The sequence below is a fragment of the Emys orbicularis genome, chromosome 1 (assembly GCF_028017835.1).
Source record: "Emys orbicularis isolate rEmyOrb1 chromosome 1, rEmyOrb1.hap1, whole genome shotgun sequence".
NCBI lineage: Eukaryota > Metazoa > Chordata > Testudines > Emydidae > Emys > Emys orbicularis.
The window spans coordinates 156,964,545-156,983,896 of record NC_088683.1 but is presented as its reverse complement, the minus strand read 5'-3'; the positions used below and the strand labels follow the sequence as shown (position 1 = coordinate 156,983,896).

Genomic DNA, 19,352 nt, shown 5'->3' with positions numbered 1-19,352 from the left:
CTTCGGAGGACCCAATAAGGCCGCTCTCCCTAGGAACCTGATGAACAGGCTTTCCCATTACCTCCAGGAGAGCTTCCTCGAGATGTCCGTGGAGGATTTCAGCTCTATCCCCGGACATATAGACCGCATTTTAATATAGCTGCAGTGGCAGGGACTAAAGAGTGGAGCAGCTTGGGCAGCAGAATCATGCACAACCGGACACTGTTAGATTTTTTTTAAATAGTTGGAACTGAATACTTAAGCGCCCAGGGTAAAGAAATCATGAAGAACACATTGTTCTTATTCTTAATATTCCAGTTTTGTTAAAATAAATGTTTAGATGTTTAAAACACTTATTGCTTGATCCTTCCCCTGAATCTGTGTCCGGGTTACATGCTGGGGAGGGTTGGTAGGGGATCTCTGTAAGGGTGATGAAGAGCTCCTGGCTGTCGGGGAAATCAGCTTGGTAAGCGCTGTCGACTGCCTCGTCCTCCTCATCTCGTTCCTCATCTTCCCCGTCCGCTAACATGTCCGAGGAAGCGGCCGTCGACAATATCCCATCCTCAGAGTCCACGGTCAGTGGTGGGGTAGTGGTGGCGGCCGCACCTAGGATGGAATGCAGTGCCTCGTAGAAACGGGATCTGTGGGGCTGGGATCCGGATCATCCGTTTGCCTCTTTGGTCTTCTGGTAGCCTTGTCTCAGCTCCTTGATTTTCACGCGGCACTGCGTTGCATCCCGGCTGTATCCTCTCTCTGCCATGGCTTTAGAGATCTTCTCATAGATCTTTGCGTTCCGTCTTTTGGAGCGCAGCTCGGAAAGCACGGACTCATCGCCCCACACAGAGATCAGATCCAAGACTTCCCGATCAGTCCATGCTGGGGCCCTCTTTCTATTCTGGGATTGCACGCCCATCTCTGCTGGAGAGCTCTGCATCGTTGCCAGTGCTGCTGAGCTCGCCACGATGTCCAAACAGGAAATGAGATTCAAACTGCCCAGACAGGAAAAGGAATTCAAATTTTCCCGGGGCTTTTCCTGTGTGGCTGGTCAGAGCATCCGAGCTCGGACTGCTGTCCAGAGCGTCAACAGAGTGGTGCACTGTGGGATAGCTCCCGGAGCTATTACCGTCGATTTCCATCCACACCAAGCCTAATTCGATATAGTCATGTCGAATTTAGCGCTACTCCCCTCGTTGGGGAGGAGTACAGAAGTCGAATTTAAGAGACCTCTATGTTGAACTAAATAGCCTCGTGGTGTGGACGGGTGCAGGGTTAATTCGATGTAACAGCGCTAAATTCGACATAAACGCCTAGTGTAGACCAGGCCTAGGAGAGCCATGGAATACAACTGGTTGGCCAGCTATTCAGTAAAGGAACTTTTCTAACTTATTTAGACATCAAAACTAACTTTAACTAGCCCAGTCTCACTTAGTACCAGAATTTTCAAGTTAGGCATTATGTTTCTCAGCTTTCTAGAAAAGCTAATTTATACAGAAAGCTAACTTTAATAGAAGAAATGGGGTCTGGTCAATTAGGAAACAAAAAAATTATAACTAATTGATATCAACCTTTGCAGACAACTTTCCTAACCAAAATATGTCCATATATGACACACTGGGAAAAGGATGTGAATAGACAAATTATCCTAGAGGAATGGGATTTCCTCTGGAAAAGAGGACCAGCAACGTCAGTCTGTAGCATGATGATAGAAAATTTCTTTAAGAAACTGTTTCGATGGTACCGCAAACCAGTAAGGTTAATACGTATATAGAGATTGAATAGGTAGAAATGTTGGAAAAATTATGGTGAAAAAGAATGCATATATGGTGGACATGCCCAGTAAGAAAACACTGGGATGTAATCCATGACCAAATATCACAAATTGTTGGATATTTATTATCAAATGAACATTTGGTAATCCTCCTGGCACTTCCTAGTGAAAATAACCACACAAAAGGAAATGAAGAAGTTATGTCTCATCTAATAGAAGCTGCTCCCTCTCACTGGAAAAAGAAAAACAATCCAGGCATAGATAAATGGTTAAAAAAAAATATGGGAGGTTGCTGATATGGAAAAACACACCAATTATGAACTGAGCAAAATAGAAAGAACAATACTTAGATATTTGGTTACCATTTTTTCAAATACACAAAGTACTTCCACCTGTAACAAAAACAAGCACACCTGTCCATTTATTTTTTTTAAAGACATTTGATAGACATGCCTGGTCCGTTAAATATGTTCTGTGACAAAGACAGGCTTCTCCAGTGTGAGAGACTGCGCTTCTCCCCATAGGGGAGACACCCAAAACCCAGTGCCTGTTTAGGGGAAGGACTGACACCCCGGGGCCAGCGACAGGACAACACCTGCCCCAGTGAGGGGGCCAGGGAAAGGTACTCCATTTTTGTTTTGGTGCCTTATAGACTTGTTCCCCTTTGTTTGGCAGAGGAGCACTCCTCAGACCTGCCCCGAGCCTACCTGGAAGGCTCTGAGAAACAAACCCTGAAGAGCGAAGACAGACACGCTCCAGAGCGGGGGGCTGATTTACCCCAGGACCTGTCCCTGCCAGAGGAGGAAGCGCTAAGCCCAGCAAGGCAGAAGGGGTGCCTTGCCACAGTGTATACAGAGATTTCACTCAATTTAATAAAATCACTAGAAATGACGTCATACATGTTGTAATGATGCTCACTCTGCAATATGTTAAATAGAGAGATCTAATGACTATATTACTGAATGTCTCTCACAGTTGTAATGGATTTTTTTTTTTGTTTCTGATAATTACATGTGAAGGATTGTAAATTTGTTAATACTTCCTAAATAAATAGTGAAAAAAAAAATCTTATTTGAAAATTAGCATGTTCTCAGATACTTAATAACTATCATAATGTATACGCACTAGGGGGGAAATTAACGTTGCACATTCATATTAAGCCTTAGCTTTGGCACATCCTGACTTTTGAAACCTTAACATTGCATTAACAGAGTTGCCCAGATATTAAATATTCAGCTATTGTTAAAGAGCAGAGGTTCTCAAACTGTGATCCGTGGACCACAAGTGGTCCGCGGCAATTTCCCTCTAAGGTTCATTAGGAACTGGGGAAACTTCTGGGATGGGAGGAGCCTATACAGGAGAGATGGGCTCCACCTAAACCAAAGTGGAACCAGACTGCTGGCACTAAACATTAAAAAGGTTGTAGAGCAGTTTTTAAACTAGGAGATGGGGGAAAGCCGACTGCTGCAGAGGAGCACAGACTTCTCTTAGGGGAGAGTCTGATGATAGAGAATCTCCAGGTTATAGTCAGGAGCAGAGGACTGAAAAGTATAATGTAAGGGCCGGATCAGATGATAAACAGTCACATAAAAAAGAATCTGGCACATCAGAAAAAGGCAGGCTAATAAACAGGGACAAGTTTTTAAAGTGCTTGTACACAAATGCCAGAAGTCTAAATAATAAGATGGGTGAACTAGAGTGCCTTGTGATAAAGGAGGATATAGACATAATAGGCATCACAGAAACCTGGTGGACTGAGAGCAATCAATGGGACACAATCATTCTGGGGTACAAAATATATCGGAAGGACAGAACAGGCCGTGCAGGGGGAGGAGTGGCACTATATGTTAAAGAAAGTGTAGATTCAAATGAAGTAAAAATCTTAAGCGAATCCACAGGTTCCATAGAGTCTCTATGGATAGAAATTTCATGCTCTAGTAAAAATATAACATTAGGGATCTACTATCGACCACCTGACCAGGACAGTAATAGTGATGATGAAATGCTAAGGGAAATTAGAGAGGCTATCAAAATTAAGAACCCAATAATAGTGAGGGATTTCAATTATCCCCATATTGACTGGGAACATTTCACTTCAGGACGAAATGCAGAGATAAAATTTCTCGATACTTTAAATGACTGCTTCATGGAGCAGCTGGTACGGGAACCCACAAGGGGAGAGGCGACTCTAGATTTAATCCTGAGTGGAGCGCAGGAGCTGGTCCAAGAGGTAACTATAGCGGGACCGCTTGGAAATAGTGACCATAATACAATAGCATTCAACATCCCTGTGGTGGGAAGAACACCTCAACTGCCCAGCACTGTGGCCTTTAATTTCAAAAGGGGGAACTATACAAAAATGAGGGGGTTATTTAGACAAAAGTTAAAAGGTACAGTGACTGAAGTGAAATCCCTGCAAGTTGCGTGGGCCCTTTTTAAAAGACACCATAATAGAGGCTCAACTTCAATGTATACCCCAAATTAAGAAAAACAGTAAAAGAACTAAAAAAGAGCCACCGTGGCTTAACAACCATGTAAAAGAAGCAGTGAGAGATAAAAAGACTTCCTTTAAAAAGTGGAAGTCAAATCCTAGTGAGGCAAATAGAAAGGAGCACAAACACTGCCAACTTAAGTGCAAGAGTGTAATAAGAAAAGCCAAAGAGGAGTTTGAAGAACGGCTAGCCAAAAACTCCAAAGGTAATAACAAAATGTTTTTTAAGTACATCAGAAGCAGGAAGCCTGCTAAACAACCAGTGGGGCCCCTTGACGATGAAAATACAAAAGGAGTGCTTAAAGATGATAAAGTCATTGCGGAGAAACTAAATGGATTCTTTGCTTCAGTCTTCACGCCTGAGGATGTTAGGGAGATTCCCAAACCTGAGCTGGCTTTTGTAGGTGACAAATCTGAGGAACTGTCACAGATTGAAATATCACTAGAGGAGGTTTTGGAATTAATTGATAAACTCAACATTAACAAGTCACCGGGACCAGATGGCATTCACCCAAGAGTTCTGAAAGAACTCAAATGTGAAGTTGCGGAACTATTAACTAAGGTTTGTAACCTGTCCTTTAAATCGGCTTCGGTACCCAATGACTGGAAGTTAGCTAATGTAACGCCAATATTTAAAAAGGGCTCTAGGGGTGATCCTGGCAATTACAGACCGGTAAGTCTAACGTTGGTACCGGGCAAATTAGTTGAAACAATAGTAAAGAACAAAATTGTCAGACACATAGAAAAACATAAACTCTTGAGCAATAGTCAACATGGTTTCTGTAAAGGGAAATCGTGTCTTACTAATCTATTAGAGTTCTTTGAAGGGGTCAACAAACATGTGGACAAGGGGGATCCGGTGGACATAGTGTACTTAGATTTCCAGAAAGCCTTTGACAAGGTCCCTCACCAAAGGCTCTTACGTAAATTAAGCTGTCATGGGATAAAAGGGAAGGTCCTTTCATGGATTGAGAACTGGTTAAAGGACAGGGAACAAAGGGTAGGAATTAATGGTAAATTCTCAGAATGGAGAGGGGTAACTAGTGGTGTTCCCCAAGGGTCAGTCCTAGGACCAATCCTATTCAATTTATTCATAAATGATCTGGAGAAAGGGGTAAACAGTGAGGTGGCAAAGTTTGCAGATGATACTAAACTACTCAAGATAGTTAAGACCAAAGCAGATTGTGAAGAACTTCAAAAAGATCTCACAAAACTAAGTGATTGGGCAGCAAAATGGCAAATGAAATTTAATGTGGATAAATGTAAAGTAATGCACATTGGAAAAAATAACCCCAACTATACATACAACATGATGGGGGCTAATTTAGCTACAACGAGTCAGGAAAAAGATCTTGGCGTCATCGTGGATAGTTCTCTAAAGATGTCCACACAGTGTGCAGAGGCGGTCAAAAAAGCAAACAGGATGTTAGGAATCATTAAAAAGGGGATAGAGAATAAGACTGAGAATATATTATTGCCCTTATATAAATCCATGGTACGCCCACATCTCGAATACTGTGTACAGATGTGGTCTCCTCACCTCAAAAAAGATATTCTAGCACTAGAAAAGGTTCAGAAAAGAGCAACTAAAATGATTAAGGGTTTAGAGAGGGTCCCATATGAGGAAAGATTAAAGAGGCTAGGACTCTTCAGTTTGGAAAAGAGAAGACTAAGGGGGGACATGATAGAGGTATATAAAATCATGAGTGATGTTGAGAAAGTGGATAAGGAAAAGTTATTTACTTATTCCCATAATACAAGAACTAGGGGTCACCAAATGAAATTAATAGGCAGCAGGTTTAAAACAAATAAAAGGAAGTTCTTCTTCACGCAGCGCACAGTCAACTTGTGGAACTCCTTACCTGAGGAGGTTGTGAAGGCTAGGACTATAACAATGTTTAAAAGGGGACTGGATAAATTCATGGTGGCTAAGTCCATAAATGGCTATTAGCCAGGATGGGTAAGAATGGTGTCCCTAGCCTCTGTTCGTCAGAGGATGGAGATGGATGGCAGGAGAGAGATCACTTGATCATTGCCTGTTAGGTTCACTCCCTCTGGGGCACCTGGCATTGGCCACTGTCGGTAGACAGATACTAGGCTAGATGGACCTTTGGTCTGACCCAGTACGGCCTTTCTTATGTTCTTATGTGTGCGCCTGGCGGCTGAACACGAGAGAATGAAAGGCGACCCACCTAAAGGCGTGGCTCCAGTAATTAGGTGCCTGACCCTGGAGAAGATGCACATGTAATGTGAGGTGGTGGCCTTGGGGGGGAATAGGGGTAGGTGGGAGGGGGCAGTGGGGTGATAAGAGGGGGTGGGGGAAATTTGGGATGTGTGGGGCTGTGGCAGCCAGAGAAAGAGGCGACTTTCCCCAGCTCCAGGGCTGCAGCTGCTGAGGAGAGACGGCCCTCCTTCCCAGCCTCAGCTCGGGGGCTTCTGCAGTGGAGGAGAGGGGGCACATCCATCGCATTAGAAAGGTAAGACTATGGGTATTAAAATATGAGTTGTGTGCTTTTATTTGTAGAACAAAAAACCGTTTATTATTATTAAGTTTTTTTATATAGCGCTTTTATCCAAAGTGCTTTACAATAGTTACAACATTTGGAAAGATCATTAAGTGGTCCGCCGAGACCCTCAGCAATTTTCAAGTAGTCCGTGGGAAAAAAAAGTTTGAGAACCACTGTTAAAGAGGATTAAAAACTCCTGTTTTTCTTAAATGTTGCAGCAAAAGCTACGCATTAGACCATGTTTCTTTTGTTCATGGTGCAAATGAACAAAAGTACCAAAACCTGAAAAAAATATTGAAACTTCAAGTGTCTGTAGGGAAAGAAGCCTGCCTCTACAACATAATCCAAGAGTTCATTCTGACTCTATAACATGCAGCACAATACATACTGTTCCATCCTCTCCAAATCTCACCTCTCCGTACTATTAGAGAACAACTTTCAAAGAGACTTTAAAATAGAAATTTTTATTATGGACCTTTTTAAAAGAAGTCCTACTCTCTTTTCTTGCCTACAGCAAAGGATGAAGTCTGAGTCAAATCAATGAAACTGGCTCCGTCTGGATAGCTCCTCTTGATACTGGTTTTCAACCTAAAAATTAAACAGTTAGCACAATGGGGTCCTGAACTACGATAGGGGCCTCTAGGTGCTACTGCAATACAGATTAAGCAGATTTAAAATTTTTATTAAAGCTAATGTTAAAAAAATTATATAATACATAGGTTGAGAAAAATACTAATCTGACATTTTGTCTATTATTGTTACAAATAACACCTAATGTTACTGTAACTGACAGAATAGAGACTTTTCCTTTTTTGTTTGTTTACTTTTTGTATTTGACTGTATTTTGTCTATAAATTTCACTATTTCCCTGTGGGTCTTGCACACAGTTACAAGGGACAGAAAAAATGGTTACTTACAGCAATTGTGGTTCTTCAATATGTTGTAGTCAGTGTGGATCCCACTCTGTGGTGCGCATGCAACCAATGAGGACGAGCACTGAATCTTTGCAATAGCAGTGTCGTTTGGGGCTGCATCTGTGCAGTACATGTCCTTGAGCCTCTCATCCAAAGGCATTAAAGGCAGGGCAGCCACAACCATCCCTCAGTTCCCTTGCCAATTCCAAGTCCCAGATATGAAACACTCCAAAAAAGCAGGTATGGAGGAGAGCAGGTCATAGGATCCACAGTAAGGAAACAACTTGAAGAACCACAGTTACTATACACCAAGTAACTGTCCTTTCTTCAAGTATGTGTGCAGGGGAACTAGAACAGTTTTTATAGCAGGGATTCTGAGAGCCATTGAACCAAACTGTAAACCTTTATATATAATGGAAACCACTTCAAGCCAGAGGGTGCTGCAGCACCCCTGTCCCTACCCCTAGTTTCAGCACCTATGTATGTGTGTCAGCGTGGATTCCTCACTGGCCAACAAGCAGTGCCCCACCTGGAAGGTGGAATTGAGGAGTCCTGATTGTCTTAAACAGTGATTGTAATACCACTCTTCCACAGCTGGCATCTGACTCTGCAGCTAGAGAGAGGGCACGGTATCTAAAAAAAAGTAATTGGCTTAGTGAACTTCTCTCTGGCACATCATTTTTTCAACCTCTCCTTATGAGAGTACACTGACCAGTGCCTAGAGCAATGCTTTTGTCTGTGCTCCAGCCAACTTTGTCCCTCAGCACCGGTATTTGGTGCCAGAACTGTTGGTGCTGGGATCATCCATGCAGAGTCCTTTGACAGTGTTTTTTCTCAGTGACAGGACTTGGCATAGTGGGCCATCTGGTGGGGGCACTCAAGATTTCTTCAGTGCTTGATCAGTCTTAGGAGCACAGTCTCCTCAGGATGAGATGACAACTCACTGACCGCTCCATAGGATAGAGCTTGAAACATGTGCCTGTGAGGAGAATGAACAGCAGACAAAGCACTGATCCAATACATAGTTCTCTTCAAGGCAAAACAAGCAGCAGCTATGGCCCTCAATAAGCAGAATGAGGCAGTCACAGTATGGACAGGACTTAAAGTTTTGAGTCTACCATGGGGCACATGGTAGTGCAAAGCTCCTAGTGGAACGGTAGAGGGAGGGGGGGTTGTTGTTGTTTTTTTAAATAGTCCCAAATTGATAAACTAAGGGGAAACAGGAACATTTTAAAAAGGTAGGTAGATGACTGTTCTATCCAACTATAGCAAACACTGAGGAGTAGCGACCTGGACATTTGTTCTGTTTTGCTGTCATGGGCAATAAGAGGGAACTGAGGGCAGTTGCAGCCCCCCTCCCTTTATACCCTCAGATGAGAGATATGAGGACATGTGCTGTACATGTGCAACTCCAACAGACACTGCTATTCAAAAGATTCCACTCTGGCACACATGAGGTGCATGCGCACCCTAGAGTGGGGTGCTCAAAGAAGAAACGATAGATAGAAAAATAGTCAAATGACTGTGATAGATTGACACTACTCTGTAATGTCCTGGACAAACTTTACTGAATTACATTAAACCTTACTGAAGTTTAACATTTTTGGAGTTGATTGTATTAAAAACACAAATATTTACATACTATTTTGGGATTGTAAGGATCTTCAAAGGACCTTTTGAAACAAAGTGAGCTTTTAACATTAAGGGTTTTTTCTAGGAGGGGATATATGCTAATATAATTCCTCCAGTTATCAACCTTTTAAAGTCATCCACCTGGAGAGATGCACATATACTGGTTCAAACTGGTATACTGGCTTTTGGCCTTCTTTCTGATCCAGCAGATGGACAGAACCCCTGGACCACGGGGGACCCCAGTCCTTAGCGGTTTGGAAGGACTTGGCCTACTGAGGCCACATAATACTGAATATTTCTTCTGAGCTGAAGCTGTGATGAACTTGTGACCACAAAGGAAACTCCTTGGGTGGTGTGTTGAATGACTACTCCTGCCAGGACTGCTCCATCTTAGTGTTGGGATGATCTCTGGTTAGCTTATTAGCATACATTTAGGTTCTTTTATTGTTTTTAATGCTTTCTCTGTAGTGCTTTTACCCTAATAAGAAAATATGCTTGCATAAAAAGAGCTGTGTGGTACCAATAACCGGGGCAGCCACACTGTTAACTGTCTCTGAAGAGAAAGCAAGTAGGTGTGCTTGAGCAGACTGTCTCAGCTGGGAACAACACATCAAAGGCAGGGAACTGTGCAGCCTGGAAATGCCCTGGTCAGACGGGAAAGAGACGTAGGTCTTCACGCAAAAAGGCAACGGGTAGGGAGCTGGAAGTCTGATAGTCGGTGTCCTTAAGTGGACCACTGAGGAGAAATCCAGGTGCAGCTATGAAAATGACAAAAATTGGCTGGGGAAGTCAGGGGCAGATTGCACAGAATACATGGCCTGCACAATCTTTATTACTGATGACAATGGGTAAGATGGAGAAAAACAAGCTTGACTCTCACTGGCCAGACTAAGTTTGCAAGGCTAGCAGTGCTAGGAAAAATCAACTCCTTTTTACCTGTAAACTGAGCACATGGGATATGGAAATCATTGGAAGAAAGACAGAGAATTCCATTTTTATAGCCACTCAGAATACAACTGCATTCATTCCTCTTAACCACACCTTATTTCAAGAGACATCATTCATTTTAGCCCCAAAGTTACCTATATTCTTGAAAAAAATCTTGTATCCCTTCACTGATTGCTGAAAATGATTTACACTGGGAATAGAGAATCATGAAACTGATATTACAAGAAGTAATTAACACTATCAGAATGAATACTGTTAACATTTAAAACTTTCCTTCCTGAATAATTTTTGTGTGCCCTTCATTTTCGGTCTTTGTCACACACTGCATCCCACATTTGGGCCTTGAAAAGTTGGGAGATGTGACCACTCTTTAAAATTCATGGACCCCATTTGTGGAGTTTACGAGGACTTTGGTGATGAAAGAAAAGTTTTCTTATTCATGTTGTGTCCTGTTATCTTTTGATTTGCCAGACCTATTTTGGCAGGCAAATTAACACTCTCTGAACCCTTTTTAAGTGTTTGAGATGCTATGGTAAGTGACAAGGAGGCTTCTGTCTTTTTTGGCAATTGTAAAATTACAATTTTTCAGCCAGTTAATTTTGCAGCTGAGAAATCTCTGAACTAAGTATCAGCTGCATCCAAACTTTGTCCACATGAGAGCACCACATTGGTAGTTTGGCAGGAGCATAGAATTAGCCTATACTTAATTTGCATAAAATGGGACAAATTATATTCACTTACCATTAAGATGCAGCCTTTGAAGACTACATTTCCCAACATGCAGTTCTCCATATTTATCCTATCCTCCTCCAATGAGTGGTGTAGCCTCTGCAGGGTGCTTTTCCATAACAGAGCAGATGGCAAGTACAGACTGCACTAAAACAGTGCATGGGCTAAATTTATCACTGCCACATTTTAGCCAACAATGCCATATATGAAGAAGACGGACCATATTTTCTCCAGTAACAAACTAGAAAGACCAAATATTTAGAACTAGATAATGCAAGACTCCAGAATTTTTTCTGTCCCTTTGACTCACCTGCATAGGTGGCAGCAGACTGTTGCAAGGACTGAAGCTGGCCACGACTACAGTTATATTTCTTAGTAATATCCTTTAAGGGAACCTCACTGATTAAATCCAGTAGGGCAAGGCTGGTGAAAAACCTGTACAAAAAGCATATAGAGAAATTTAAAAAAATAAAGTAATTGAGGCCAAGCTAGTAGTAATGAGACATTACTGTGCTACTCTGGGCCAGAAGTGGCAAACAAAGGAAATAACTTCTCGGACCATTTTTCTTAACACATACCCAAACTTCTTGTAGCTACAGATCTCTTACCCAATATGGATAAACTCATAAGGGACCGATCCAAATTGCATTAGCTAACAGCTCAGCCAACAGGAGAGCCAATCCCAGACAATGCTTTCATACAGAACAGAACCTAGCAATTGGATCATCTCCTCACACATTTGTCCTTTAGAACCTCCTCCCCTTAGCACTTAGACCCATCTGTTATTACCTTTTATGAATGGCCATTTGCCTGTGCTGTTTCTCTGTTTTAGCTATGATTTTGCCCTTTACAGAGCGAGCCAGGAAGCCTTCTTCAATTCCCACCAGCTCAGCCACTCGCTTCATAGATGAAGGCAGCTTCTCCCACAGGCAGAAAAACTGATACCAGTCAATAGTGGTCCACTCCTCGTACACAGGAGTGACCTAAAGGAAACAGATCAATGTCGCATTCTTTAAAGCAAAATCTTTACTTCACAAGAATAGGCATAGCACTACATTTGCAGGGAAGAGAATAATAATGTAATCCAGGACACATGGTTACAGTGTCCTACATACAACTCAGATGCACTGAGTCATAACCACATACCCTGAAGAATGTAAAAGCTCTTCCAAACTACTTTTTAATGTTTGAACTAATGAGCTATGACACACATTCTCATGATTACACAGTTCAGACCCTTTGTCAGATTATTCCTTAAACCCAAGACATTAAAAAGAAGGGCTTTTGAACAATAGCTTTATTTTTACTTCACATAACTGATTAACATATGCCTGTCTATTAAGATCAGTGTCAATGAGACATGTTTTTCTAGTACATTCCACCAAGAAACAGGATTCTCCAGTTACAGCAGCCTTGCTAGACACTGCCATGGTATCTGATCATGTAGAGGAGTAGGGTTCTGCAGTCCACTTTTCCTCTCACTTCATGATAAACTCCAGCACAAAAATCTCAGTGCTATTATTTATATGAACAAAAATACCCAAACAATTCAACCACTAAGGGACAAAACAAAACATTCTGGTTATAATTCAATCAGCCTGGTTCAATAACAGGAGAGAGAATGTCGTAATATTTACATCAACATACTGAGAGAGACTGTTTCGAAATAACTAGTTAACAGTACTTGGGGCACATTTAACAGAATACAAAATGCAAAATGTCTGGGGCGCAGCTACAAATCCTCCATCTCCCTTTTAATGTTGGCAAGGGTAAGAATTGCTGAAGACAGGATCCCATTCCAGAGAGGTAGGCCTTTTTTATCCATTCCTAGCCAACAAATATTTCTTTTTTATCAAATTCCAAAAAAGGTCAGCCATAGATTTGTACAGTCAGAACATTCAAGCCTAAGGGAGTTAAAGACCATTATTATAGTAGACAGAGAAAAACTATAACACATAGGATACATTTGGAGAGCAACTCCCGGCAAAAATCATCTCCAGTCTTGCTTTGGAAATGAACAGTTTACAAATAATGTTTTAGGCAAGGTTAATAGGAAAGAATCTCAAGAACATTTTGTTCAAGAGTACTATTTCAAACTAAATACACTGGACAAACTGCTGTGCTTGAAAACTCCAGAGAGAAAATACATTACATTAACATCTCCTGCCTCAGAACACGAGCAGAATTTCATTTCTACTTTTTAATAGATGTCAGCAGGGAACGAGTGCATTGCTGTATACTATATGAAGCAGCTCTGCTTTGCTTACTGAAAGTAGAAACAAAATATAAACCTTCCTGATGTATGCAGTTTGCAGGCACATACAGGACACTAGCACACCCTACAAAATCACTCAGTTTTGGTCAGCACCTGGTCAATGACAGAACAAGCAGGGGCGTGGAGTTGAGAGCAGGCAAAAGCACGCATTCCTGGCTGTTTATGATCCCAACAATCAGATCATCCCAGTTTTGTTTTGCATGGGTCACATAGTTCCTCAGCAGGGATTTCCAAACTGTCACAATTCTGTTTCAGAGGCTATGTTTTGTCTTTATTAGGACAATATGTACAAAGATGCACATTTAATGGGGAGAAAGAACAATATCAGATTTTGGACAGCATTCCTTTAAGGCCTTCTTGCCCATGAAACTTACAAGGCTTATCAGGACACCGAATCACTCTCTTCTTAATCTTTACAGGCTCATGACTCCCTCTCCAGGAATTTTAATTGGCTTTTAGGGGCTTCTTGAATATGCACACACAAATCCTTGTTGTCTTGTTGGGGACCCCACCCCACAACAGATTTAGCAGACTCCTCAGGGCTCCCCTCTCATAGTTGTAGTAAGCTCCTCCACCCCAAATATACCAAACAGGCTCATCAAGGACCAAAAACCTTCTTAACATAAGAACGGCCGTACCGGGTCAGACCAAAGGTCCATCTAGCCCAGTATCCTGTCTACCGACAGTGGCCAATGCCAGGTGCCCCAGAGGGAGTGGACCAACAGGCAATGATCAAGTGATCTCTCTCCTGCCATCCATCTCCATCCTCTGACAAACAGAGGCTAGGGACACCATTCCTTACCCATCCTGGCTAATAGCCATTAATGGACTTAACCACCATGAATTTATCCAGTTCTCTTTTAAATGCTGTTATAGTCCTAGCCTTCACAACCTCCTCAGGTAAGGAGTTCCATAAGTTGACTGTGCGCTGCGTGAAGAAGAACTTCCTTGTATTTGTTTTAAACCTGCTGCCTATTAATTTCATTTGGTGACCCCTAGTTCTTGTATTATGGGAATAAGTAAATAACTTTTCCTTATCCACTTTCTCCACATCACTCATGATTTTATATACCTCTATCATATCCCCCCTTAGTCTCCTCTTTTCCAAGCTGAAGAGTCCTAGCCTCTTTAATCTCTCCTCATATGGGACCCGTTCCAAACCCCTAATCATTTTAGTTGCCCTTTTCTGCACCTTTTCTAGTGCCAGTATATCTTTTTTTAGATGAGGAGACCACATCTGTACGCAGTATTCGAGATGTGGGCGTACCATCGATTTATATAAGGGCAATAATATATTCTCAGTCTTATTCTCTATCCCCTTTTTAATGATCCCTAACATCCTGTTTGCTTTTTTGACCGCCTCTGCACACTGCGCGGACATCTTCAGAGAACTATCCACGATGACTCCAAGATCTTTTTCCTGACTCGTTGTAGCTAAATTAGCCCCCATCATATTGTATGTATAGTTGGGGTTATTCTTTCCAATGTGCATTACTTTACATTTATCCACATTAAATTTCATTTGCCATTTTGTTGCCCAATCACTTAGTTTTGTGAGATCTTTTTGAAGTTCATCACAGTCTGCTTTGGTCTTAACTATCTTGAGCAGTTTAGTATCATCTGCAAACTTTGCCACCTCACTGTTTACCCCTTTCTCCAGATCATTTATGAATAAGTTGAATAGGATTGGTCCTAGGACTGACCCTTGGGGAACACCACTAGTTACCCCTCTCCATTCTGAGAATTTACCATTAATTCCTACCCTTTGTTCCCAGTCTTTTAACCAGTTCTCAATCCATGAAAGGACCTTCCCTTTTATCCCTTGACAACTTAATTTACGTAAGAGCCTTTGGTGAGGGACCTTGTCAAAGGCTTTCTGGAAATCTAAGTACACTATGTCCACTGGATCCCCCTTGTCCACATGTTTGTTGACCCCTTCAAAGAACTCTAATAGATTAGTAAGACACGATTTCCCTTTACAAAAACCATGTTGACTATTGCTCAACAGTTTATGTTTTTCTATGTGTCTGACAATTTTATTCTTAACTATTGTTTCGACTAATTTGCCCGGTACCGACGTTAGACTTACCGGTCTGTAATTGCCGGGATCACCTCTAGAGCCCTTTTTAAATATTGGCGTTACATTAGCTAACTTCCAGTCATTAGGTACAGAAGCCGATTTAAAGGACAGGTTACAAACCTTAGTTAATAGTTCCGCAACTTCACATTTGAGTTCTTTCAGAACTCTTGGGTGAATGCCATCTGGTCCTGGTGACTTGTTAATGTTAAGTTTATCAATTAATTCCAAAACCTCCTCTAGTGACACTTCAATCTGTGACAGTTCCTCAGATTTGTCACCTACAAAAGCCGGCTCAGGTTTGGGAATCTCCCTAACATCCTTAAAGCTTATAGGGAGGTTGGGATTGGCCCCCAACAAGCTTCCTTAGGCTCAGAATAGGTGATAGGGTCCCAGTAAGTCTCTGAAGTCTCAGTGGGTGTCTGAGGTACCTAAGTATGATGAGCCTAAGTGCCTCAGGAGGATGTCAAATTCATAGATTCATAGATTCTAGGACTGGAAGGGACCTCGAGAGGTCATCGAGTCCAGTCCCCTGCCCGCATGGCAGGACCAAATACGGTCTAGACCATCCCTGATAGACATTTATCTAACCTACTCTTAAATATCTCCAGAGATGGAGATTCCACAACCTCCCTAGGCAATTTATTCCAGTGTTTAACCACCCTGACAGTTAGGAACTTTTTCCTAATGTCCAACCTAGACCTCCCTTGCTGCAGTTTAAGCCCATTGCTTCTTGTTCTATCCTCAGAGGCTAAGGTGAACAAGTTTTCTCCCTCCTCCTTATGACACCCTTTTAGATACCTGAAAACTGCTATCATGTCCCCTCTCAGTCTTCTCTTTTCCAAACTAAACAAACCCAATTCTTTCAGCCTTCCTTCATAGGTCATGTTCTCAAGACCTTTAATCATTCTTGTTGCTCTTCTCTGGACCCTCTCCAATTTCTCCACATCTTCCTTGAAATGTGGTGCCCAGAACTGGACACAATACTCCAGTTGAGGCCTAACCAGCGCAGAGTAGAGCGGAAGAATGACTTCTCGTGTCTTGCTCACAACACACCTGTTAATACATCCCAGAATCATGTTTGCTTTTTTTGCAACAGCATCACACTGTTGACTCATATTTAGCTTGTGGTCCACTATAACCCCTAGATCCCTTTCTGCCGTACTCCTTCCTAGACAGTCTCTTCCCATTCTGTATGTGTGAAACTGATTTTTTCTTCCTAAGTGGAGCACTTTGCATTTGTCTTTGTTAAACTTCATCCTGTTTAACTCAGACCATTTCTCCAATTTGTCCAGATCATTTTGAATTATGACCCTGTCCTCCAAAGCAATCCCTCCCAGTTTGGTATCATCCGCAAACTTAATAAGCGTACTTTCTATGCCAATATCTAAGTCGTTAATGAAGATATTGAACAGAGCCGGTCCCAAAACAGACCCCTGCGGAACCCCACTCGTTATGCCTTTCCAGCAGGATTGGGAACCATTAATAACAACTCTCTGAGTACGGTTATCCAGCCAGTTATGCACCCACCTTATAGTAGCCCCATCTAAATTGTATTTGCCTAGTTTGTCGATAAGAATATCATGCGAGACGTATCAAATGCCTTACTAAAGTCTAGGTATACCACATCCACAGCTTCTCCCTTATCCACAAGATTCAGAAAACCTTTGTCCAATTCACTTCAAATATTTTAGAAAAATTCTACCTCTGTTCCAGACACAAAATTCAAATTTTGAGACAGATGAGACTTTTCTACGGGTTTGAGGAAAGCGGATACCAAATTGGGTTTATAATGGATGCAACCAATTGAACCTCAACTATGGAGCGGCAGCTGCTTCATAATATTTGCTGCAGAAGCAGAATAGTTTCCGAACTTAATCAGGGTGGATTGATTTAAATCACTGATTTCAATCATGATTTAAATCAGCAAGCAGAAAACCTTGATTTAAAGAATTGATTTTAATCATGTTTTGCATTTGTAGTTTTTAATTATTTTCTTAAAGAAGGGTTGAGTTTCATTGGTTGAGCCAATAAAACACTGATTTTGCCACTAAATATAACCTTTGCACTAAATTAGGTGCTTCATTTTGCTAACTAGGAGGATACACTATATCTATACACATTTATTTAAGGAATTATATAGCTCAACATACATTTATTCAGATTTGCAATTTTTACATCTTTATTATGTAACAAAATGATGTATTGGGGGGAGGGATAGCTCAGTGGTTTGAGCATTGGCCTGCTAAACCCAGGGTTGAGAGTTCAATCCTTGAGGGGGCCACTTAGGGATCTGGAGCAAAATCAGTACTTGGTCTTGCTAGTGAAGGCAGGGGGCTAGACTTGATGACCTTTCAAGGTCCCTTCCAGTTCTAGGAGATAAAATAAATAAATTAATGGAGATATCCTATTTATTTATTTACTAACTAAAGGATTATTCATTTTTTTACTTGTGATTTGTATCAATCTCTGGGTGAATGGAAATTCAAAAACAATTTTTTTATTCAATAAAAACACCCTAAGTGTGCTGGATATATAAGAAAAAAAAATTATCAAAGAGTTTATCAAAATATGTTTTGTATTTACAACTGATTTATTAAACAAAAGTATTAACTACAGTATTATCTGTAGTTAGTAAACAAAACTAAATGTTTTGGTCACTATGTCCAAGATTTTAGAAGTAGTAGACTTCATCCTATCATACCTTGTTTTTAATTCATAAATGGGAAGAGGAAAAGAAACTTTCCTTCTTTTTCAACTCCCAAATGTCTTCTTAACCTTGAACGAACTAGTTGAATGAACCAAAATGAAGAAAATATTCTCTGCACCTGCCGAAGAGACTACTGCTGTCAAAAGCTGGTTTAGCATTTCAACAAACTCTAGTCCCAGGTGGTTTAACTTTCTTTAAAACTTCAGCAGCAAACATGTATTCTTTTAGTAATGTTCTTTGTATTTAATTTAAATGATTTTAAAAGATTATAATATCTTTAGGCCTTAACATAGGTTGTCAATTCAAATTTAATTGGTGAGAAGGGAGTTCATAAGAGCAGCTTCAGGCGTGGTATTCCACCAGTTGTCTCAACCATACTCCCAGTAGTCAGCCCAACTATCTTGCACTAAACACACCAGACAGGGTGGCTCCAACCTGCTTGGAGCGGGTGAAGCCCACCCTAGATTCTTTCGTCTTTCTGCAAGACCCAGGCCTACATCAGATGGAATTAGCAATCCCCCACCCAACCCAATGGCTATGAAAGCCGCTACTGTGTTTGCTTCGGATCAACCTGATTCGGGACCTATAAAAATTAATCTACTGGATGGGGTTTTGTACGTATTGGAACATGGAAAGTGTTAACTCTGAATAAGGAAGACTCCAAGGAGCTGCTGGTCAGAGAAATGTAAAGGTTAAAGATATCCATCGTTAGCCTCACCAAAATACACCTTATAGATAATAGTAAGAAGAGAACATAATTATGTGTTACAGTTGTTGTTTTCGCATGAGCTTGTCATTACAAACATAAGAATGGCCCTACTGAGTCAGACCAAAGGTCCATCTAACCCAGTATCCTGTCTTCTGACAGTGGCCAGTGCCAGGTACCCCAGAGGGAATGAACAGAACAGGTAATCACCAAGTGATCCATCCCGTCGCTCATACCCAGCTTCTGGCAAACAGAGGCTAGGGACACCATTCCTGCCCATCCTGGCAATAGCCATTGATGGACCCATCCTCCATGAATTTATCTAGATCTTTTTTGAACCCTGTTATGGTCTTGGCCTTCACAACATCCTCTGGCAAGGAGTTCCACAGGCTAACTGTGCATTGTGTGAAGAAATATTTCCTTTTATCTGTTTTAAACCTGCTGCCTATTAATTTCATTAGGTGACGCCCTAGTTCTTGTGTTATGAGTAGTAAACAACACTTCCTTATCTACTCTCTCTACACTAGTCATGATTTTATAGACCTCAATCATATCTCCCCTTAGCTGTCTCTTTTCCAAGCTGAAAAGTCCCAGTCTTATTAATCTCTCCTCATAC

The 19,352-nt window shown here is 41.4% G+C and overlaps 1 protein-coding gene across 1 annotated transcript in view; it reads right to left on the bottom strand.

The window, feature by feature from the left end:
• Window positions 1-19,352, bottom strand: part of POLQ (DNA polymerase theta) — a 159,539-nt gene that overhangs the window by 71,223 nt on the left and 68,964 nt on the right. Inside the window, exons 13-14 of the mRNA XM_065416674.1 lie at window positions 11,758-11,951; window positions 11,279-11,403 (exon numbers count right to left, since the gene is read on the bottom strand). Coding sequence (XP_065272746.1) covers window positions 11,279-11,403; window positions 11,758-11,951 — 319 coding nt within the window. The remainder of the gene's footprint in view (window positions 1-11,278; window positions 11,404-11,757; window positions 11,952-19,352) is intronic.